Source organism: Pteropus alecto, unplaced genomic scaffold (genome assembly GCF_000325575.1).
Source record: "Pteropus alecto unplaced genomic scaffold, ASM32557v1 scaffold333, whole genome shotgun sequence".
NCBI lineage: Eukaryota > Metazoa > Chordata > Mammalia > Chiroptera > Pteropodidae > Pteropus > Pteropus alecto.
Window position 1 is genome coordinate 2257682 of NW_006433879.1, and position 24069 is coordinate 2281750.

Sequence of the window (24069 nt, forward strand, 5' to 3'; positions counted from 1 at the left end):
GTATCTAAGACAGAGTCCAAGCCCAGTGAAGGTATCACAGGTCCACCTCCAACAAGTCATTCTGAGAGGGACACTGAGCATGGTGACAGAAGGCTGTTTAGGCAGCACTAGGGTCAGCTGTCAATAGGAAGGGAGCCTCAGGCACAGTGTCCTCTAGCTAATGGTCAAGGTAAGGGCCCTAGCATGGTACTGGCCCTGCTGACATGCCTCGGCTGGGTGTCAGGCCTGCCACCTGAGTCTGATGTGGTTGTGTGAGGACAAGTTAGGTGAAAAGACTAGGGCACAGGGGGCCTGAGCGTAGCCACACAAGAATGCTGCAGTGGCCTTTTGGAACAGTGGGCCCGTACAGCCTCTGGCTTTTCTCCAGGACATATCCTGCATCCTGACCTCCCAGATCTCTTCCAGGTTCCATGCTCATCATCACTGGCCTGGCCTCTTTCCTGCAAAAAAGAAGAGTAAAGCTGCCCCTGAGGTGCTAGCCCCTCCAGAGCAGTACACAGACCCCTCTAGCAGCGCCATTAGCACCACTGGTTCTGGGGACACTGAGCAAACCTACACTTTCCGCGGATCCCTCAAGGAGGGGCCCAGCTCCCTCTTCATCCACATGAAGAGCATTCTGAAGGGAACTAGGAAGCCCAGTGCTTTCCAGTGCCCCGATGCCCTGACAGAGCTGACGCTGGAGCCAGCTGACTCTCTGGCCAAGAAGAAGCAGGTACACTTTGAAGACAGTGTGGTCAGGATCATCCCAGCCCTCACTGAAGGCCTAGAAGATGAGGACAGTGAGCCAGAGGAAACCACCTCTGACACCACCCCTATCATCCCTCCACCTCAGACAAAAAAGTCTTCTCTCGGGCACTGGCCTCTACTGAACTGCTTGCTCCAGCCTAGGGGACACTCAGTGAGGGGTCTGCCTAGATTGATGGCCCTGTGTGAAGTTTCCTGATATCCGTGGGCCCTCTAGGGAGCACAGAGTCTTCGCAGGTCAGCTCTTCAATGGGTAACCAGATATCCTGTGATGACTGGGCCTCTGGGGCCATCAAGTAGCCTGTCTGGTCTTGCAGAAGCCTTGAGGGAAGTACAAATGAAGCCCACGCTGCCTCAAGCCAGCACAAGTTCCTCCTTCTGGACACAGAGTGGAAAAACCCTTGTGCTTTCCCCCAAAGAGATCGTCACACCCACTTCACACAAGGCTGCCTCAGCCCCAGGAGAAGCCACCAGGCTTCTTCTGCTCCTGACACAGAGCCCAGCACTTAGCAAGGACTTGGCCTGTCCCATCTCTGAGGCAAGATCTCCGTTCTGAAGGCCCAGGGATGCACTGGAAACTTACGCATGTCAAAAGCAGGAGTTGAAGGTAGCCATGGGTCCTGACCCCTAACCGATATTGCTCAGAATGGGGAGGACAGTCCAAGCTGCAGGCCTGCAGAGGGTGGAGCAGCACCCAGCAGTGAGCTGCATTCTGTCTGCTCTGGAGCTGGTGCTGGGCAGCAAAGAGTCACAGAGCTGCTCAGGGAAACAATGCCATTCTGTGCTCACTGTGGGGAGAGCCAGGCCAGATGAGCGACACTCATTCCAGAAGCATCACTGAGGTCTCTCTGCATCCCAACCACATGAACTTTTCCAAGATTCCAAGTAGATGATGTAACCTAAAGGATCCTGAAAACCAATGTCAACCTTCAGCAGTGAATGCCACAGCACAGGACACAGTGCCTACTATTATATGCAGGGACCACAGAGGTAATGCCCTGAAGACTCACACAGCACTGAGAAGTGGTTCTGCCATGCTTAGATGCCTGGTAGCAGAACAACAACAATAAAAATGTTTGTTCAAAATTGAAGGAAGAGGAGAGGAAGAGGGAGGAAAGGAGAAAAGTGAGCAGGCAGGCTAGCTCTCTGTCATGAGGCCATGAAAGTGACAGTTAACCCAGATTGAGCAAAGAAATTTCCATCAGCTATTCCTTAATTAAAGGACTTGCAATGTAGTTTTCATTTCTAAAAAGTATCTTTGGTCATGGGATTGTTGCAAGAAAGAGCAAACACTTCTTCACAGGCAATCTTAATTAATGAGCAATCCGAAAAAACAGTTACATGGCTCTCCAGTTCGTGTGTGTGAGCAAACACAACAGTTCTGCAAAACATACCTCAGGGCACATACTTTAAGGTCTAGATAAGAAATGTGTGTTCATTTTGGTACCCTTTTCAACACCCTCTACAAGGTATTTTGCAAAAGTATGGAAATAGCCAACCAGAAGCTAGTATCATTTTGGTACCTAAATTCAGCAAGTGTCTCACATAAGCAGACCTCTTTCTTTAGTAACCCACTTCATACATAAAACCAGGTGAATAAAGGCAAACACATTCCCATAAGTCCTCCATGGGGGAAGCAGTAAAGCTGTTTCTTTACCTGCCACTGAGGAGAGACTTCAGGATCTGTGAGTCACAATCAGGCGAGAGTGAATAATATGAAACATGGGGTATGGATAAGTGGGAATTGTGCCCAGTTCCTAATGGGGAGGTGTCCTAGGCAGAAAACCCATGCACAGAAGGATTGCAAGAAGAGAGAACCCAGGGTCTTGCACCTGTCATGTGGAGAAGAGGGATGGGCACAGCACAGGCACGGCCAGCCTCTGTGGACCCTGATGTTCGCACTCCATTCTCAGAACCCCAGCCTGCAGAGCTGGATGAATGACCAGGTTGCAAGAAGCACACCTGAAAATGTAATGTCAAAGCTGTCAGATTCCATTTAATAAATATTTCTGTAAATCCAAGTGCTAGAGCATTGTTTTTGATGTGTCTTAAAGATGAGGGGGCATTGAGAGTTCTAGGTAATATGATGTGCATGTGATTCTGAGACATAGACCTCTGTCAGAGAACCATACGCAGATGGCATCATATGTCTCCATTTGACTCTCAGCCCAAGACAACTACATTCTTATCTATTGATATCCTGCACAGGTGCCATAATGGCCCTCATCTCTGCTGAGAACAACAGAAGGGCTGACACTGTTGTAGCCTGTCCCCCTTTCTCAGCAGAAAGCAGAGCAGACATTTTGTAGATGTGAAACAGCGCAATTGGAAGTAGAAAGAAAATTGGGCTGAGAATCATGAAATCTGCCACTAAATGCTGATTGATCTTGGCCATCCTCTCTGGTTTCAGTTTCCCCTATTACATGGAAATAACAGAATTTCTCTCAGGATTAGTGTGATCACTCAACTAAGAAAGGTGGAGAAAGTGCTCTTCAGATTACAGATCACCCACGTGAGTGTGAATGCACTTTCCTATTGCTGTGGGGGCCTCACAGTGAGAAAGCCCTAAAGTAAGGAAGCACTGAGGAAACACCATTAACACTTGTCCCTTGGCCAGGCCAGTGCAGATCCAAAAGCTTCTTTCTCAGTTCTAGAATCCAGTGCTTGAGCCTAAGGAGGGTGCTGCCACCATCTTCCACCTTAGGGAGCCACAGCAGACCCCCAAATGTGAGGAGCCATGTTCTAGAGGTCATCTAGTATAACAGGTCTCTCCCATCAGTCCTAAGAGATTTTCATTTTAGTTTTTAAAATCTGTGTTGAGATATAATTCACATATCATAAAATTCACCAATTTAAATGGTTTTTAGTATATTCATAATCAAGTTCACCATAATCTAAGTTCCCAACATTTTTATCACCGCCCCCCAAAATAAAACATTAGTAGTCACTTTCTCCCCTACCCTAACCCCACCCTAAGCAACCACTAATCTATTTTCTGTTTTTATAGATTATCCTTCTGGACATTTCATATAAATGGAATCATATAAGACGTGGTCTTTTGTGACTTGCTTTGTTCACTTAGCATAATGTTTTCAAGGTTCATTCATGTTGTAACATGTATCTTTATTTCATTCCTTTTAGAGGTCGAATAATATTCCATCATATGGATATACTACATTATGTTCTATTCAACTGTTGATGGGCATTTGGGTTGTTTGTACTTTGTGCCTATTATGAATAACACTGCTATGAACATTCATGTACAAGTTTTTGGGTAAACATATATTTTCATTTCTCTCAGATATATAGCTAGAGATGGAATTGCTAGGTTAAATGGTAACCTAATGTTTAATTTCCTGAGAAACTATTGACTGTTTTCCAAAGGGGCTGCATCATTTTACATTCTACCAACAATGTATGAGTGTTCTGACTTTTCCACATCCTTGCCAACATTTATTATTGTGTGTCTTTTTTATTATACTCATCCGTTTATTATGGTTTGGTATGTGTTTCTATAATTACTAATGGGACTGAGAATTTTTTCATGTAATTATTGACTATTTTTTTGTATAGCTTCTTTAGAAATGTCTACTCAAATGCTTTGTAGCTTTGTAGTAAGTACATTTTGAAACCAGGAAGTGTAAGCCCCCAACTTTGTTCTTTTTCAAGAGGTCCCTCACACTTCCATATGAATTTTAGGATCAGTTTGTCAATATCTGCAAAAAAGCAAACTGAAACTTTGATGGGAATTTCATTGACTCTCCAGATCACTTTTGGAAGTATTCCTACTTAACACTGTTAAATCTTCCAGTCCATGAGTATAGGGTGACTTTCCATTTATTTAGATCATCATTAATTTCTTTCAATAATGTTTTATAGTTTTCTATGTGCAAATCTTGCACTTCTTTTGTTCTATTTTCTTAAGTTTTTGTAAATGGAAGAGGTTTCCTTTTTCCCCAGCTTTATTGAGATATGATTGACAAATAAATTACATATATTTAAGTGCACAGTGTGATAATTTGATATATGTATATATCATGAAATTATTTTCACAGTCAAGTTAATTAACGTATCTATCATATAACACAGCAGCAAGTTTTATTTAACACTTCATTTCAGATGCTAGTATGTAGAAATACAACTGGTTCTTGTGTATTGATCTCATATCTCACAAACTTGCTGAACTTCCTTATTTTTTTAACTTCAATTATATAGTGCAGTATTATCATCTCTTGTCACCATGATTTATATTAGATCCTCAGACCTTATATATCTTACAGCTGAAAGTTTGTACCCTTTTATGAACCTCTCTAAATTTTCCTACCTCTCAGCCCCTGCCAGCCCCTTTTCTACTTTCTATATCTTAAAGTTAGACTTTTCTATTTCTACTTTTTATTTTTATTTCTAAGAGTTAGATTTTTTTTTGTTGGTGGTATTGTATGATACTATGCAGTATTTGCCTTGCTCTATCTGAGTTATTTCACTGTGCCCTCAAGCTTCATCCATGTTGCAAATGTCAGGGTTTCCTTCTTTCTCATGGTTGAATAATATTCCATTGTATGTATATATATCACATCTTCTTTACCCATTCATCCATTGACCAACTCAGGCTGTTTCCATATCTTCGCTATTGTGAATAATGCTGCGATGATAGTGCAGCTATCTCTTTGATATTCTGTTTTCATTTTCTTTGGATATAGACCCAGGAATGTAATTGCTGGATAACATGGGAGTTTTATTTTTATTTCTTTGAGGATCCTCTGTAATGTTTTCCCTAATGGCTGCATCAATTTGTATTCTTATCAATAGTGCAAAACAGTTCTCTTTTCTTCACATCCTCATCCACACTTGTTATTTCTTGTCTTTTTGATAATAGCCATTCTAACAGGTGTGAGGTGATAGCTCATTGTGGTTTTGATTTGCATTTCCAAGATGATTAGTTATGTTTCATGTATCTGTTGGCCATTTGTATGTCTTCTTTGGAAAAATGTCTATGCGGTTTCTCTGCCCAGTTTTTAATCAGATTATTTGTCGTTTGCTATTGAGTTATATGATTTCTTTATATAGTCTGGATACCAACCCTTTATCAGATACGTGATTTGCAAATATTTTCTCCCATTTCATATATTGCCTTTTTATTTTGTTAATTGCTTTCTTGACTATGCAGAAGCTTTTTTGTTTGATGTAGTCTCACTTGTTTATTTTTGCTTTTGCTGCCTTTGTTTTTCATGTCAAATCCAAAAAAAATGATCACCAAGACTGATGTCAAAAAGTTTGCTTACCCCCTATGTTCTCTTCAATTCTGCCAGTTTTTGTTTTATGTGTTTAGGATTCTCATGTTAGATACATATATGTTTTTAATTGTATATCTTCTTGATGTATTGACTATAATTATGAAATGTCTCTTTTTATCTTTAGTAATATTTCTTGTTTTAAAGTAGATTTTTTTCTGACATTATCCACTACAGCTCTCTTATGATTACTGTTTGCCTGCTATATATTTTTCACCTTTTACTTTCAACCTATTTGTATCTTTGAAACTGAAGTGTTTTTCTCATAGGCAAGATATAGTTCAATCTTGTTTTGTTATCCAATCTTGTCACCTCTGTCTTTGTTTACGTTGTTGAATTCATTTACATTTAATATTATTGATATGATTTATATTTCCTATGTTGCTCATTGTTTTCTACATTTCTCATGTATTTTTTGTTTCTCTACTCCTCCTTTACTGCCTTCTTTTGTATTATGTACATGTTTTCTAGTGTAAAATTTAATTCCCTTAGTATTTTTTTAAATTGTATTTTTAATGATTTTCTTAGTGGTTGTCTTAGGAATTACAATATGCAGTTTAAATTATTGAAATTTAGTTTACATTTATATTAACTTAATTCCACTGAAATAGAGAAACTTTACTTCTATATAGCTCCATTCTGTCCCCACTTTTTATGGTATTATTTATACATATGGCCTATAAATGTTACAAACCCAACAATACATTGTTGTAATTATTACTTTTTGCAATCTTAATGTCTCTTAAAGAAGCTGAGAGAAGGTTGTTATAGTAACCTTCCTATTTGCCATTTTGGTTCTCTTCATTTCCTTTTTTAAGTTTAAGTTACCATCTGGTCATTTCCTTATTTCAAAATAGCTTTGTTTCTATCTGCCTTCTTTGTGCTGTGATTGTCATTGCCTGAAGAACTTCTTTTCATATTTCTTAGTAGGCAGATCTGCTGGCAACAAATTATCACAGATTTTGTTTGTATGAGAATATCTTTATTTCACTTAGTTTTGGAAAGATGATTTTGCTGGATATAATGTTCTTGGTGGACAGTTTTAGTGTGTGTGTGCGTGTGTGTGTGTGTGTGTGTGTGTGTGTGTTGAGTCAACTTTTAGCACTTTAAATATATCCTCACACTACCTTCTAGCCTCCATTGTTTCTGATTATAAGTCAGTTGTTATTCTTATTGAGTTTCTCTTGTACAGGATGGGTTATTTCTCTTATAGCTTTCAAGATTCTCTCTTTGTTTTTGTCTTTTAACATTTTGACTATGATCTGCCTAAATGTCTCTTTGAATTCTTCTACTTGTAATTTTTTAAACTTCATGGGTGTATATATGAATATTTTTCATCAGACTTATGAATTGTTCAGCCATTATTTCCTAGAATATTTATTCTTCCCCCTTTTCTCTCTCCTTCCCTTCTGGTAGTCTCATTACGCATATGTTGGTATATACTAGTCTGAGGCTCTGTTCATTTTTCTTCAATACTTTTTCTTCTCTGTTCTGATTGCATAATCTCCATTAATCTATCTTCAAGTTTGCTTATTCTTTTCTCCTCTATGTCAAATCTCCTGTTGAGTCTAGTGAATTTTTCATTTTGCTTATTGTACTTTTTGACTCTAGAATTTCCATTTGTTTCTTTTTTAAAACAATTTATCTCTTTGTTTTATTTACTTTATTTATTCTTACTCTCTATTTGGTAAGATATCATTGTGTTTTCCTCTAATTCTTGAAACATGGTTTCCTTTAGTTCTTTGAACATACTTATAAAAGCTGCTTTGAAGGTTTTTGTCAGCTAAATCCCACTTTTGGCCGCCTCAAACACTGTGTCTATTGCCTACTTTTATCTACTGTTTATCACATGTTCTTTCTTTGTATATCTCTAAAATGGACATTTTAGATGATATATAGTAGCTGCTCTAGATACTAGTGCTCCTCTCACCCATGCCTGTGTCTCTTCTTGTTTATTAACTTGTTTGTTTACTCACTGGCTATACTAATTCTCTAAGGTCAATAAATGTTTCCCCAGTATTCAGTCTCCAATATCCTGATCAATATTTTTTCCTTGCATTTAAATTTTTTAGCTTGGTTGCCTAGGAGTTTCCCTCACATCAACAAAAGCCACTTATTCGTCAAAACTTATGATTAAGGCCTTTGTAGCCCTTACCATTGTATGTGTGTGTGTGAGAGAGAGAGAGAGAGAGAGAGAGAGAGAGAGAGAGAGAGATTTGGAGATTTGAAGATTTCTAGTATGGTTACAGGAATTTAGATTTTCCCCCACATTCAGCCAGAGACTAGTAGATTGGATATTTCTTCTCTGATCATTCCTGAGGGCATAGCCTTAGGCACATGAAACTGTATGCCAGAATATCAGGGATGTTTGTGATTTTATTTTTAAGTCTGAATTTCTGGATGTTGCCCTGGTCCAGTATTTGGTCAGAGTGTGCTTAAGCTCTTTGAGCCAGTAAGGTATATATCTTTTGTTGATTAATCTATGTTTGGACTGGGGATGTTTTCAAATCTGCCTCATATCCTGCTGATTGCTTGTGAGTGGGTGCTGTGTGATACATGGACACAACCTTCCTGGCCCCCACAGATGACTGTGATTCCAAGAAGACTCTTCTTGGCTGTCTCTACCCAGTTCTCTAGTAAATTTCTGGTTATTCTGACCTTTTACTTGTTGCTACCAGTACCATGGAGTTATGAGTATCATTTTAATTGCTCTTCACCAAGATCTTCATTGTTTTCAACAACTCCCTGATGCACAAAATTCTCCACATTCTGGTCTAAGTAAAATCAGTCCCTTCAAACAGAGCTTTAAGCTCTTCATCCTTACTAGCTTCTTTTTCCCTGGGCAGAACCTCTGCAGCACTGCACAAGAGCCAGAGATGGGGAAAGATATCTGCTTCCCTGGAATGATACCCCAACTCTACAAGTAGGTACGGGGATGGGGGAATAACACCTACTATTCTCAGCTTGTCCCTCCCAGCATGGAATCTCTATCTTAGGAGTGAGCTGGGGTGGGCATTTGAGGCCCAGGTATTCTCAGCCTGCTGTGCATGGAGCAGAACTTCTGCTGTATGAGTGAGGGCTCAGTGGGAGAAGGAGATTTCAGTCATCTTGGTTATGCCTCCCTAGAATAGAATTTTTTCAGCACAGGACCTCAGGGAATGAGAAACACTAACATTTGCCCCTCTAGGAGCAAATTTGTACCTAAACTGGGAGCCGGAAGGAGAAGGAGCCCCTGTGTTATTGGCCACACCTGCCCAGAGTAGAGTGCCTGAAGTAACTTCCAAGAGATGAAGCTGAGAAGAAGTGAGGGAATGGGTCATGGTTCAAATGCCATAGACTTCCCCGTTCTTACCAAGGTCAAATAGACTTTTTAATGAATGTTTCTCCATTTCCTATATGCCCTTGGGCCAACTTCTAGAGATTTTAAATAATTGATATTTAAAATTTTCTTAAATAGTTATTTTGTTGGAAAGAGAGTTCCTCGAGTTCCTCACACTGCCAGTCCAGAAGTCTTGCCCCCACCTTTTTTTTTTTTCCACAACCATGAAGAAATGTAGTACATTAGTGAGAATTTTGTGACAAGTGCACAAGACCCAGGCTTGAGCCCTAGATCTGTTCTCACCAGCTGTGTAGCCAGAGCTCATGTAACCTCTCTAAGCCTCCATTTGTAAAGAGGGATAATAATAGTACCTACCTCTAAGAATTGACTGAGGGTGAAATATGATGATATGAATAAAGTAGAGCACCTAGTAGCTGCCAAGGACTCAGTCAACATGAGCCTCCTGGTCTTCCTGGTCTTTCAATGCTCCTTTCTTGGACATGGGAGCCTATAGCCACTGTGCAATCTTTTGCTCCTTCCTTGATCAGTTCTGCTGAGATGCAGCTCTCTCTGCAGGTTGCACATTACTCTTGCCAAGTCCCACCTAGTCCATTCAGCTCAGCTAGGACCGAATTCCATGCCAACGGTGCGTTTGGCCCAGGAACAAACTTGAGCCTCTTTTCCTGGGGTTTAAACCATCCCACACCTCACTGATCTCTCTGCCTGCAAAAAATTTCTAGCTTCCTCTATAAACTGGTCAGTCGTCCAGCCTGCATTTTCCCCTCAAAGCCCTGGGCTCAGCTGAAGTCAAGAGATGCTGGCTGGCCGGTGGACAGCCATCTGTTTGACCACCTGGAGAGTAGAGGAAATGTAACGCTCTTGGGAGACGAGGAACTCTCCTCATTGACTGGACACAGGCTGCACCCATAAGGTTTGCATAAGGTTATCTTATCATTGTCCCAAGAGGAAGGAAGAACTGATAAGTCAAGACCTTTACACAGGAGAGAAGTGGAATTCAGAGGGACCAAATTTCATTTAAGTGTATGTAACATTATGACAAGGGTGAGTAAACAACTTCACAGAAAGAAGATTCCAGGAGGCTAAGAATATGGTTTCACTTGGCTCTGCTGAGATTTAGGGCCTTGGGTCATTCCTCGTATGCAGCCTAAGGGAATAAGGTCACCTCTAAAGGATCTGCCAGCTCTGAGCCACAGGGAAGAGACACCCAGCTGTGCACGTTAACAGGGAGCATTTGCCCAAACTACATAGCAAACCCAAGGAAAATCTAATACTGACTCTGAAGAGAGCCGGTGAGATTTTTTTTAATAGTATGAACTTCTGAGAAATGTGCATAGTCTCAGGAAAGTGATCTGAGAAAGTGAGAAGCATTAGAATGGAGAAAATATTCTGAGAGGATACTGGGGCCCATCCAATGGAATGTTTACCACCTAATGAATATTGAAAGCCTTTGTGAGTCTCAAATCAAATTTCCCCTTCAAAGAGAGGATAACAAGTAAAGTGAATGGGCAATGCCTATGATTATTCATTTGTCTTTATACAACTGCTTCTGTCTGAGGCTTCATGTGGCCTAGAGTAGGAGTGAGGGTGTCACTAGCTTCAGTTTTACTTCAGTTTTCAGTTTCCAGGAAACTCAGTGAGATGTTTGTAGGCTGAGTCTTGGGTTCCTCTTTTCAGAGTGGAACATCTTCCTTTCTTTTAAGCCAGAGCACCAACATAAACTTAGAGAATAGGTTGCCAGGGACAAGAGTCAAATTAACTCAACAAGTATTCATTAAGAACCTACTGGTGGTCTAGGCTCCCTGCAAGGTGCTGGGCTGGAGAGGTGAGTCAGACATGCTGTCTGATCCCATAGATGAACCATTACGTGTGGCTGACATGAGGCAGGTATAACTGTTACAATGAAATTGCTAACTATGTGCCATGAGAGATGAATTCAGAGAGAAATCTAGGAAAGTACATTTGTGTTAAGCTTCAAAAATAGGACTAGAATATTATCAGGTATGTAATTGTCTATCCCAGGACAAGGGAAGTATGACCAAATCCATCAGAGTCTGAAGCCAGCAGATATAGTCTCCTCATATAACAAAGAAGACTTTTGTGCAGTATAAAAAGCATAAGGCAAAGAGACATATCAACAACAGTGACAATAACAACTGGTAGAACTGAGACCTGAGTGGGCCAGGCCTTCAGTGATTTGCAGGTCCCCTCTCCTCTAGTTTTCACAACCTATGAGGCAGGGTCTGTCATGATCACATTTATAGGTAGGAAGCCATAGAATGGAAAATTTAGTAACTTGAACATTGGCACAGTATTCATTCTAGGTTCCTGGGATTTTTAATGCCAGTCTAAGACTGGCCACAGACCTCACCAGCACTTGGCTTTGGCCACACCATTTCCCCTGGACCTCTCTCTCTTCATCTTTTGAATGAGAAGGATATTGACCAGATGACCCTAAGGTCCCTTCCAACTAAGTTATCCTAGATTCTAATTTTTCTCAGGGATAAATAGAGAGAAGGCAAGGGACAGGGAGAGATAAAGGAAGTAAGAGAATGGGGAAAGTTAACTTAGTTGAGACAAGGCAGAAGACCAGCTCCCCACTTTGTTTTTGAGCATGTTTTTCACTTTTCATTCTTGTGCTCATATGTTCAGGGGCAGCTTCTGTTCTGAGAACTAAGCATCTCCACCCCTACACATGTACAGTCTGATTAGGCCTGCTGAGCTCTCCCACATTCAGCATGATCAACCTGTTGTGTTGCTCATACTGCCAGAGGCCTGATGCCTTTTGGATTTTCCCTGGGTTGATGATGGGCCTGAGCAGATCTGGACCCAGCTGAACCTGGGAGCTGTGCCAAGCCCTCTTCATAGCTGGCCTTCAAACCGAGGATAAAAATCCCAGCTTCGGCAGCATCTCTTCTGCCCCAATGCAGGTAAAAAGTGACTAAGTAAATGTCACTTTGACACTTAGGCAGACAGCATAAATACCAGGGCAACCCCTCCAGTTTCATTCTTGGGCTCAAGTCTCCTGCTGCTCCTGCTTGCTGCATTCCAGTCTGGAGCTTATAAAGTTTAGCAGAAAGAGACCAGCCAGAGCTCCATGGCTAAGGCCTCCCCAGTAGCTGGCAGGGATCCTTTCTGGCCTCAGGCCCCTGCAGCCATTTATCATTTCTCCACTGGCATTTTCAGTTCCTGTTTTTCTGCCTTGGGTGGCTTGACTGCTCATGGTCTCACTACTTTTCTCTAGCTGGGGTACTCTTCCAGCTGCCCAGAGCCTCATACATGGGACTCAATAGAGGAAACTGCTCTCTTGAATTCTCTCCTGCATGTTTCCATCCTTCTCTCCATTCAAACCCTGCTCACTCATCACAAGGCAGTGACTTCGCTCCCCTTGGAATGGGCCCACCTTATCGCCTGGGGCTCTGCAGTTAGAACAGGTGTTACTGGGCTTCTTTCTAGAGACACCATTGAGCCCTTGCTTGCTGGTAGAGCCTGAGTTTTCATGGCTGATCTACCTTGATCCCCTTGGCCATCCTCTGCAGCACTCACACCCAAGTTCTGGCCAATGAAAACTGAGGGGAAACATACCAGTGATTTCTGGGAAAGGTTTCCTTGCTACTAAAATGAGTCTCACTAGAGCACACTCTTCCTCTTCTTCTATTGAATTGTGGTCATGTTTGCCAATAAATATGGGAACCGTTTGAAAATACCTGGGTGAACTTAACCAATATGCTTAAGATGACAGAGCACAGAGGTGAAAAGAACCAGGGTCTTTGAAGATGTCTTTTGAGACACTGACTTAACCAACCCTGGAAGTACCCATTCCTGGGGATTTTTATTGTGTAAGATAAAAAACTCCCTTTGTTTGAGTTTTTTATTCCTCATAGCTAAAGGCATCCCACCCCTTTGTCAAGTTTGGCAGAGAGAAAAGGTCTGATATCATACCAAACTCTCCCTTTACTTGTAGACCAAATCAGGCCTTCTGCCTGTTTTTGTAAATAAAGTTGTATTGCTTCTCAGCTTTTTGGCCAAGATCAAGCGTAAATAAAGTTTTACTGGAACACAGCCATGCCATTCACTTACAAATTGCCTATGGCTGCTTTTGCTTGAGTAGTGGCAAGAGAGATGAAAATAATTGCTATCAAGCCAACGCCTAATGTAGACCCAGTTGGCCAACAGAGAAGCAGAAGTTCCTCAAAAATTGCCGTAGATAATATAGATGCATTCAAAGAAGCACTGTTACCTTCTGTAGAGTCCTGGAATGCCTAGTATCAGGCCACACCTTGCCACAGAGTCTCTCCTGAGGGGGGCATGAAGAGGTATGAGCCATTGGTCAACTCACTTGTGATGGCTGATTTTATGTGTTGACTTGGCTAAGCTATAGTACCAATTGTTTGATCAAACACCAGTCTAGACGTTGTGAGGTATTTTTTAGATGTGGTTAACATTTAAACCAATAGACTTTGAGTAAAACAGGTTACCCTCCATAATGTAGCAGGGCATCAACCAATTAGCTGGAGGCCTTAAGTGAGTAGACAGAGATTTCCCAATGAAGGAATAATTCTGCCTCAAGATTCAGCACACAATCTTGCCTGAGTTTCCAGCTAGTTGGCTTGCAGATTTCAGACTCAAGACTGAATCTCAAGCCTGTTGGCCATCCTAAAATATTTTGGACCTGTCAGCCCCCATAATTAAATGAGCCAATTCCTTAAAATCTCTCTCTCCCTCTCTCTTCCATCATTCTATCAGTTGATCTCAATAGGAAATATACCTATCTCCTACTAGTTCTATTTAGCTTGTGAACCCTAACACACTGCTTATCCTAATTCTGTCCCAGCTTTAAGTGAACATCTAATTTGTTACATTAAGAATTTTCAAAGTGAATAGCCAGAGATGGTTCACAAGTGAATGCAAAATTTCTGAAGTTTAGCAATTATATGTCACTACCCTCACTTAAACACAAAGGTGCTTGGTTCACAGTTACAAAGGTTGGAAGGAAACTTGGGGATGGCTGCCCCTGTCACGCCAGAGGCTGAACAGTGGTGTCTTTGATGATAGGTTCGGAGGTGAGGTCAATTCAGCTGTAACATCTTTTTAAACACAGGGTTAACAGGTCAAGTCTGGCGGGCTTGCCCTTCCCCCATTAGGGATGTCTTACATTCCTTAGGAAGCTGCATGCTTGGAAGAAGAGGTAGAGAGTGCTGCTCTCCCCTCCAGGACATAGCAGCAGCCACATTCTCTAGCTGGCAAGTCTCCCCAGAGTGCCCTGAGGCTGACCTGTTTTGAAATACACAGCCCAGGAGCTGGACAAACGGCCCTTGTTTGTGCAAACGCTCTGTGCACTCAAGTTTTCTTCTTTTTCAACTGGAAGTTTTCCACTTCCTTCAGCCATTTAACATCCTGGCTTGAGGGAAGGTCTTAATTGCTCTCAGCTTTGAATGTCAGTATCTTGCTATTCATAGAAATTCTGGCTCCCAAGCAACACCAGACTCTTTGTGGAGGTAAATCCTTAGTTAAGACATTCTCCTTTGAAAAGCACTGTCCTGTAGATCCTCCTGTCCTTGTACTGTTCCTGCCTAGCTCCCTGTGTCCAGCAAATAGTCTTGCTATGTTGTTCTATTATTAAAATTATATTGAAAATCCAGTTTGTTCAGGAGTATTGCATCATCATAATTATTTTCATCATATTTTTAAGACATTATCAACTCATAGCAATTACAACATCCCTCCAAAATAATCGGCTTTCTAGCAGTCCCGCATTGTCAGCATCTTCTGGGAGTATAGCCAAGTTGAAGGTAGAAAGATCTATGAAGTGTGGATGGGTGGGAACACAGGAAAGGTCTAAGAAAGTAGAGAGGTATTCCTCCCCTAACCTTCTGATTTGTAGTGTTGGATGAACCACCCCCCACCCCAAATTATATATGTCCAGTGTCAAGAAGATAGGAAGAGAGGGTGACGAGAAAGACTCATTGATAAGCCAGGCCTGTTTCTGCTGCCTATAGATGTTCATGCCCTCCTTATCTTCACTTAGGTTTTTGGAGCAGACCTCAGGACAGTCATACTCTTCACTCAGTACCGAGTGGAGAAAGAGCTTGAGCCAAGTAGTTATTTTTCCACAAAAAGAAGTTTCAGCTGCAAGTTTTACCTTTTAAAGCAACTTCTCTAGGAAAGCAACTTCTTCCCTCCTAGGAAACCTGGCTAGGCACTTATTAGTTCTGCAGGGTGGGATGCAAAAGTTTTTCCAAATCACAACCATAAAGGGCAACTAATATATAAAGTGTATGTGTGTGTGTGTGTGTGTGTGTGTTTAATGGGAAGGCACCTGTGTGGTATATGCCATTAAAATTTATGTCCATCTGGAGAACAAATTCTCCTCTGGTGTGGGTCGAGGAGTTCTGTATGTTAACCTCAAGTTATTATTGATATGCTAACAAATGGAGTTAATGGAAACTGTTTCAAATAGGAAAGGAGGATAGAAAGGAGGTATGCAGATTATTTGAGAAATCACCTGAAAACTGATGGCAAATCCTTCTGTATGTTAAGATCACACAATGGAATGACCTCGCTATGCAAGGATTCCACCAAAGCAAATGGTACAAGAAGCATTCTGTAAGTGGTCTCTTCCTGCTGGTAGGTTTTATAAAACAGAGCCCATTAAAAGCAAAGAAAAGCTGCTTGGTTTAAACCGGATCTTACGGATCTCAATCAAGGGCAATTATTCAATTGTGTTCTAAAGAATTACATTTGGAATCATGCAGACTTTTTTGAAAACTTGCTTTAAAAAGTCACTTGTTCTGAATCTTATGTCAGAGACAACGAAGAAAAAAAAAAAATTGAAGCCATCAATAAAAGGCCTTAAGCAATTAACTAGTAATTTTAATTCCAACTCCCCTTTATTGTTTTAAGGAAATGGCCTTAAAATGATCCTCATTATTAATGTTGTTTACATTAACATATATAAATCTATTTTTCAAAACTCAGAGAAATCTAAATTGCACCTCAACAACATGTGATTATACCCAGACATTTTCATGACTGGCTTCTAGAAGCACCAGAAGGAAGAAGGTAATTTCTCAGTTTTCTTGGCCCTGATGCCAAGAAGCCTCAAGCAAAAGTTGAGAACACCCTGCCCAGTGGCAGCCTTACCTGGCTTAAGACGTCACATGTGTTTTGTAAACTATTAGGCTCTTTTAAATTTCCCCACTTGCAAATCAAATATAAATTCACTCTGCATGGTTCTTTCTTGACTAAAAATGTTGAATCATAAGTGTTTTCATTTGGCTTTTTATGGATCTTACAAGTCAGTCTGGACTATTCACAAAATAATGGCTTTTCTAAAGACTTTCTGATTCAAGAATGCTATAAAAAATGAGACTGCCCAAGATGAACAGGATAATGCCTGGTTCCCTTAATGGACTCCCAGAGGCCTTCTTTATTGGGGTGATGCCCTAGAGCAAGGAGTCTTGTAGAAACCTCTGTGTGGCCTCAGCTCCCCTGAGGCCTGATCTTCCGATGGAGGTAGATGATGTTCTCCCCTCGCTCTCTGATAGCATGAACATGACTTCCCAGGGCCATAGAGCATAAATACAGATTCTACCACTTCACTTGCTGTGTCCCCTTGGATAGGATAATGAGCCTCCTTGAGTATGTTTCCTTACCTGAATCTGACAGAAAGAAAAAAAAAAGTCAATTATATACCAAATACTGATTAAACATCATGACATTCTAGGCAGAGTCCACATCTAAGGATACAGACACAGTCTCCCTCCCTCAAGGAGCTCATAGTAAAGAAGTGAAATATACAGCATGCCACAGAGTAGTACCTGTGGGCCAGGGAGGGGCATTTTAGTTAGGCAACCAGGAAAGACCTCAGAGAGAAGGCAATTTGTGAGTAAAGACCTGAAGGAGGTGAAGGAGCAAATCCTGTGGACATTTGGGGGACAAGCCTTCCAGGCGAAGGAAACAGCAAGTGCAAAGGCCCTGGGATGGGAGTGGACTTACGTGAGAAGCATGTGACCAGAGCAGGATAGGAAGTAAGAGGAGATGCAGTCAGAGAGGCAATAAAGGAAGCAAGATCACTGAAAGAAAGAGTTGGCAAACTACAGCCCATGGATTACATGCGGCGTGCCACCTGTTTTGTAAATAGTTTTATTGGAACCACAGCTATGCCCTTTGGTTTACATGTTGTCTATGGATGCTTTCAAACTACAACAGCAGAGCTGAGTAATTGCAACACAGACCATTTAGCCCACAAAACCAAAAATATTTACTATCTGGCCCTTTACAGAAAAGACTTAACAACCTCTAGCTTAAACAAATAGGGGTTTAATTTTCTCCATGGCAAAGAGTCTAGGGCAAGCAGACATACATGGTGCAGCAGCTCTATGATGTTAATAAAGACTCAGACTCCTTTTATCTTTATGCTTCACCAGCTTTAGCATGGGGACATGTTGTATCATGATCTCAAAATGACCGTCAATGCTCCAAACATGACACATTATATCCACATTTGAGACAAAAAACAGGGGGGAGGGGTATCTGTTCCTCCTACCAGGAAAGCAAAAGTTGTCTTCTCCTTTCCCCAACCCCTCGCCCCAACACATTTCCCCTATCTCTTTGCCCAGAATTGGGCCATATGGCCACTTCCAGCTTCAAAGGAAGCTGAGAAAGCCATGAAAGGGACTGACTTAGACAGTGGCTTTCAAATATTTTTTACTGTGGTCCACAGTGAGAAATACATTTTATACCATAACCTAATACACGCAACCAAAACATAAATAATGCAAACAAACGTTTCATGAAATACAACTTACATTTACTACGTGTGCTGTACACTGATATTTTCTCTTCTTTTTTTAAAAAATACTAGTCACAACATCTACTAACTTAATTTCATGACCCACTATTGGGTTGTGAGTGCAGGATGAAAAATAAAAGTGATTGTGATACATCACTCGTGACTGTAATTCACACATCGCTGCTCTAAACAAGTTGCTCACTCGCGCGTGCACTCTCCCCCTCTCTCCCTTCTTTTCCTTTACTCTCCTTCCTTCCTTTCTTCTGAGTTAAGTCTGTGGGCCCTGGACCCCACTTAAGAGGGGCTGTGCTAATCGTTGTTAGGACTGCCGGATTTGGGGTAAAGATGAACAGACTTAACTTAGCAGATTTTTGCTTATGTCGGCACCTGCATTTTTCTAGAAGACCCAAAATAGACACGTGACCTTTTAAAAGGGTAAGAACCACAGATAGAATAAAACTAAAATGATTTATGTTGGGGATAGGGGAGAAAAGGTCCATCCGAGGTCAGGACTGGGAATCACCAGATAAAAACAAATTGCAAATGTTTCCATTAACTTTCCCCCCCTGCCCTGCTATGCCCACACTCCAGAAACACCGAACGGTTCAGAATTCCCCAAAAGGCCTGTGTGGTCTTCCGTGCCCTCGCCTCCGCACAGGCAAATCCTCCGGGAGCAAGAGGTGACCAGAAGAGAAGTTATCTTTTTTTATCATAGAGTCCTCTCTGAGAGGCTACGCCAAGCAAACGACGGGACTGCACACGGGTGCCCCTTGAGTGAAAATTAACAATTAACAGGTCGTACTGATAAACTCCTCCCCCGCGACGGGCACTCTAGTAATTGCGGCGCCCACGCAATGGCCTTTGTTGGAAAACCCCCCACGGTTCCCAGACCCTCCCAGCCAAGTCGAGGCTGCTTGCTCCGCTAGTCTCCGGGCACTCTGGTGGTGGTGGTGGTGGTGGTGGGAGGACATATCACAGGCCCGACTCGCCGAACATTCCCCGCAGGTCCTTGGGCACAACCTGGAGTCGACCCTTCCCTATGTGGCCCGAACAAGGTGGCACCATTGGCCGGCGCTCGAAGAGAGGCGGGGAGATGCGGGACGGAGAGTAAAAGATGGGCGTCGTGATTGGCCGAAGAGGAGCGAGGGGCGGGGAGGGGAGGTCTCGACGCGTAGGACACAAGAGGCGGTGGTCAGTGGGTGCTATAGACGCAGCTGCGGGTGCCGGCGAGGCACAGCACTAACAGCGGCTTCTGGACTGTGCGATGAGTGGACGGTGAGTGATAGATGGGCAGGAGAGTTCGGGGAGTCCAGGGAGCTCGGACACCTACGCCCCCGAGCCCGCTCCTGCCACGGGCTCTTGAGCCTGGGCATAGGGTTCTCTCGGCTGCAGAGCGCAAGATCCCCTCTCGCTGCCAGCATGGCGCATCCCGAGCCTCAGGCCCAATGCTGAGTTGGGAGTGAGCATTGCGCCACGCACTTCCTCCAAGGTGCGGGCACCTTAGGGGCTAAAACCTGAGCACGATAGGTGACACAGCCACAGGCTATACCTTTGCCCACATTGTCTCTCAGTTTCCTAGAAGCATTTATCTTGGAGTTGGGAAGAGAGCTTGAAGCGCCTCTGGCACAACTCTCAGATTTCATAGATGGAAAACCAACGCCAAGGTGATAGCAGAGGGAGGAATTTGCCTCACAATCGCCGTTTTTAGAGAATTTGCCTTGTTCCCAGATCTGTGCTAAGGGCTTTTTATCACAGTATGCCCTCTACTTCTTATAGTCCCAATAGTTTCATTATCCCCATTTTCAGATGAGAAAATTAAGGCTTAAAGAATTATGGAAGTGTCCAGTTTGCCCAGATGAGGCAATGGTGGAGTCAGGATTTGAATCCAGGGTTTATTGTGCTAAGCCTCATTCATTTCATCCACTGAGAGCTCACCCTGATTTCTCCTGACTCTTAGTCCTGCACTTTAGACTCAGACACCTCAGTGTTTTTATTAACCTGACACAGCCCTGTGGGAGGGAGGACCTCCTCTCACACCAAGATGAGAGCCAGGCCAGTGCCAGTGCTGTCTCAAAACTCTGTAAAGAGAGATTTAGTAACCCCACTTAACAAACGGGTTAAATAAGGTCACAGCCAATAAAGGACGGAAGTCTGTAATTTGAAGCAAAGCAGGCCAAAGCCATGCTCTTGCACTTGCAGAAGAGACCTTCACTGGCTACCCTGTAGTTCAACTGCCCACAACACAATCAAGATTTGTTGCCAGAAGCCATGATTTAAAAATAAAATAAAATCTTGTAAGTGAATTGGTAAGACTAACAGGTACATGCAGATCTGCCTGCCTCCTGCTCCTCTGTGTAATTCCTGAGCTACTTACTGCCACCAGGATGGGAGGTGCTAGAGAGAGGGAGGGCGGAAGGAAAAGGTTGGGGGAAAGAGGAAGGAGGAGAAAAGAGAAAGAAGATGGAACATGTTAAAATTAGGTCAAAAAATTGCTGACTATAAGTGGTAATGGGGTGTGTTTTGGCACTTTCTCAGTGTTTGTTAAGTCTATTTTCATTAGTTCTTGTCATAATTCTCTGTGTGTAGTGCTGGTGGTTCAGTACTTGACAGTGAAAGTGAGATTGAGGCCACAGATGACAGCGTCAGTGTAAAAGTCGCTAGTTGGGGGTTGTATTTCCACCACGAAACTCCAGTTGGTAACCTGGAGATCATGAACAGAGTGAAGGTCCAGGGTCCTCCTGGGTAAAGTCAGCTAGACAGTGAGTCATAACAATGAACATAGAACTCAGGCATGTCACACTTTGGATCCTGTAAATGCAGTTTCAAAGAGGAGACCCTGGCTAGGGTGTCTGCCAGAAAGCCCTCTAGACCGGGCATCTGGGTGCCTGGGGCCTAGTTTTAACAGTCAATTCAGACGTATGTACTTGCTCAGAGTTGCTCCTGGCGGGAGGACTGTCATCCTCTTTGAGTTCCACATTCGCATCCCATTGCCCTGCTGTCTCTCCGGAGCCCCTGACTCCTATTACGACCTATAACTGGAGTTTCTGATTTTGTGTGAGCCCCATGTAAGACATGTCGTACATGGCTCATCATTCACCTTTACAGCTGTTAGTGACTCAACTAATGAGGAACCTGAGGTTCAAGGAGGGAAAGGGACTTGCCTAAGGTCAAACAGCTAAAGAATCACAGCAGAGCTTTAAACCTAGATCCTTGTAAAGACTGAGTGGTTATCCTGTCACAGAATACATTGAAGAAAATACTTTGAAATTGTTTTAAAGTACATTAAAATAAAATAGGAAGTGGCTGCAGTTTTTTCCCAAAGCTTCTGCAGTTTTTTTCACTCTTGTTAAAGAGGAACTTGCTCTTTGCTCAGTCTCATCTTCTAATTGTCTAACCTCTTTTCCCAGGATGCACTGTTCAGGGAGAGATTTAGAATCCCCTCCCTTCGCTTTGCTTGACCTTGAGAGGTGGGGCAGAGGATGTCATACAGCCCCGTAACTGCAGAACTCAAAAGAGCCCTGAAGACACTCTAGACCAGCGGCCAGTCCAATCCAGGCTAAACCAAGGCGAGAGTGATGACACAACATGCTGAAGTCACATACTAAGTTGATACTCCAACAAAACTCACACCCAGACTTCTCTTCACAATGCTCTTGTCTCCTGTCTTTTGCTGTGACACATTTCAGCAGAAGTTCTTAACCTGGGATCTGGGGAGCCAGGGCTACATGAACAATAGCTTCCTGATAACACTGCAGTTGTATGCAAATTCGGAGTGTGCGTACATGCATGCGCGCGTGCGCGCGCGCACACACGCACACACGCACACACACACACACCTGCAGTTGTATGCAAATTCGAGTGTGCGTACATGCATGCGTGCGTGCGCGCGCGCACACACGCACACACACACGCACACATAAATTTTTCTGGGGAGAGTGTGTTAAGCTTTCAAGAGACTCCAAAGGGCTCCATGACCCAGAAGGTTCATAGGCACACAATGTCTCACAGGAAACCACCTCCAGCTGCACATGGCACAGAGGACTGACACAGTGCATGGCACAGGTGGAGGCAGCTGTAGAGAACACCCAGTGTAGCCCACTGCAGCTGGCCCCAAGCACTCAGAGGGGCTACACCACTGGCCCCAGGCCTCAGTGATCATTCTGAGCACCTATTTGGCCCAAAAAGCTTAGCTGAGAGGATTCCTATTTCCATAGACCCCCTCTTCCATAGAAGAAGTGAGCCTGGTTTGGTGAGGAGGGTCCCACAGCACCAGGGGGTGTGCATGTGAGGGAGAGCCAGAGGATTGGAAACACCTTTCTTGCCCCAGGCTGATGTGCCCTGAAAGCAAGGACAGAAATAAGAATGCGGTTATAGAGGTTTGGGTAGGAACTGCTTCTGGGCTGGGGCTGTCAGGAAGCTGGGAGGAAGGGCCTCCTGCCTGGGCACAGAGGGCCCTCAGAGGAAGGGCAGCAGTGTCAGGGAGGCCTGGGTGCCAGAATGGTCTCAGGAAGAACTGTCAGTGGGATCCCAGGACTGCAGGTGTGAAGGATACAGTAAAGGTAAGCTGGAGTCCATGAGGTCAGCCCAGAGAAGGAAAGTAATAGAGGTAGCTGATGACTCTGTGGTCACCTCTTCTGTGCACAGTGTCATCCCAGGGCTTCCTAGCCATCAGTACTGGGGCAGGGAGGTGTGTGGCTGAGCCAGAGAGATGTGATGGTGGCATTGGGAGGAGGGGGTAGGACAGCAGTTTGGAAGGGGGCAGGATCCGCAGCTGCTCCTGCCATGTACATCCCAACAGTTGGCGCTCTCAGCAAAACATGTGCAGCCTGTGTCTAGCCAGACCCCCTCTTGGAGGCAGCTGGTACCAGCACTGCAGCTTCTTTCCTCGCCAAGGTCTTGCCATTTGCTCTCTAACAGGTGCCAGGGAAGGCCTCTTTAAAGGTGCCTTGTTTTTTATACCTTCCTGCTGGCCCTGGCTGGCATTTGAAAGCTGTAGCCTCTGGTTGTGGAGCAGGGAAGTCAGGCTTCCCATGAATGCTTGGCAGTGTCACCAGCACCTGCCCTCTCCCTTGGAACCTCCAACTTCCTTCTAATGGAAACAGACTGGGTGGAGAGACTCCCAGCTGTGCCCCACATGTTCTGTCCTCCTTTGTTTTGCTTCTCATGTCACTTTCTTTACATATTAGATTTTAATCATGCCAGGAAAATGAGAACCATAATTTTATAAAACGTTAGAACAGAGGTTACCAAGCCCTTAGATGTCTCAGACATTCTCATAGTATTTTATTTTTAATACTGACATATTTTCCATTTTACCAAGTAAGGACAACAATGACCATCCTTTTTTTGCCATTATTTTATGAAAGAGCATTGGAAGACTAAAAAGCAGGCAGCACACAGCCTTGAAATAAAGGGCTTTCAAATGCACTCAATTTAGCTTCAAGAAAATTCCATTTCATTAGCCTTCTTTTTCTCCTGCCTTTGGCCAGCAGGAGTTGGGCTGTACTGGTAACCTGAAAAACCACAGAGCTACCTTCTTCTGTGATAACCGGCTCCATGACCACAAAAGGGGAAAGGTGGGTCACAGGCTAGCAGTTGTAAAGCCTTCATTGTCCAAACCAAAAGCCAGGGACAATAACGAGGGCAGGCTGTGGTGCCAGCTGTCTTCAGGCGCTCTTCCCCAAGGCTGGCAGAGCAGCCACTGAAGTGGAAAGTAAAAACAATTCACTGCTCATTCACTGGGGACAGGTTACCAGGGCTGACATACCACCCTGGGGCCCCTCCTCTGGGGCACAGGGATCCCTGGCTACAGCTGAGCCCTCTGGTTGAGGACAGAGCTTCCTATGAAAAGCAAGCGTGGAGGTCTGAGCTATGTGCACTGGGGCCAGGGGTGTGGGGTGGGG

General features: G+C 43.4%; 2 protein-coding genes across 2 annotated transcripts in view; both read left to right on the forward strand.

The window, feature by feature from the left end:
• The window catches only part of TMEM72 (transmembrane protein 72), a 22232-nt gene extending 20932 nt beyond the window's left edge, over nucleotides 1-1300 (forward strand). The window contains 3 exon segments of the mRNA XM_015586599.2: nucleotides 406-441; nucleotides 444-898; nucleotides 962-1300. Of these exon segments, the coding sequence (XP_015442085.1) occupies nucleotides 406-441; nucleotides 444-898; nucleotides 962-1300 (830 nt within the window).
• An 18057-nt stretch (nucleotides 1301-19357) lies between these two features.
• The window catches only part of RASSF4 (Ras association domain family member 4), a 34605-nt gene continuing 29893 nt past the window's right edge, over nucleotides 19358-24069 (forward strand). Inside the window, exon 1 of the mRNA XM_006908385.3 lies at nucleotides 19358-19441. The gene's annotated coding sequence lies outside the window, so the exon portion shown is untranslated. The remainder of the gene's footprint in view (nucleotides 19442-24069) is intronic.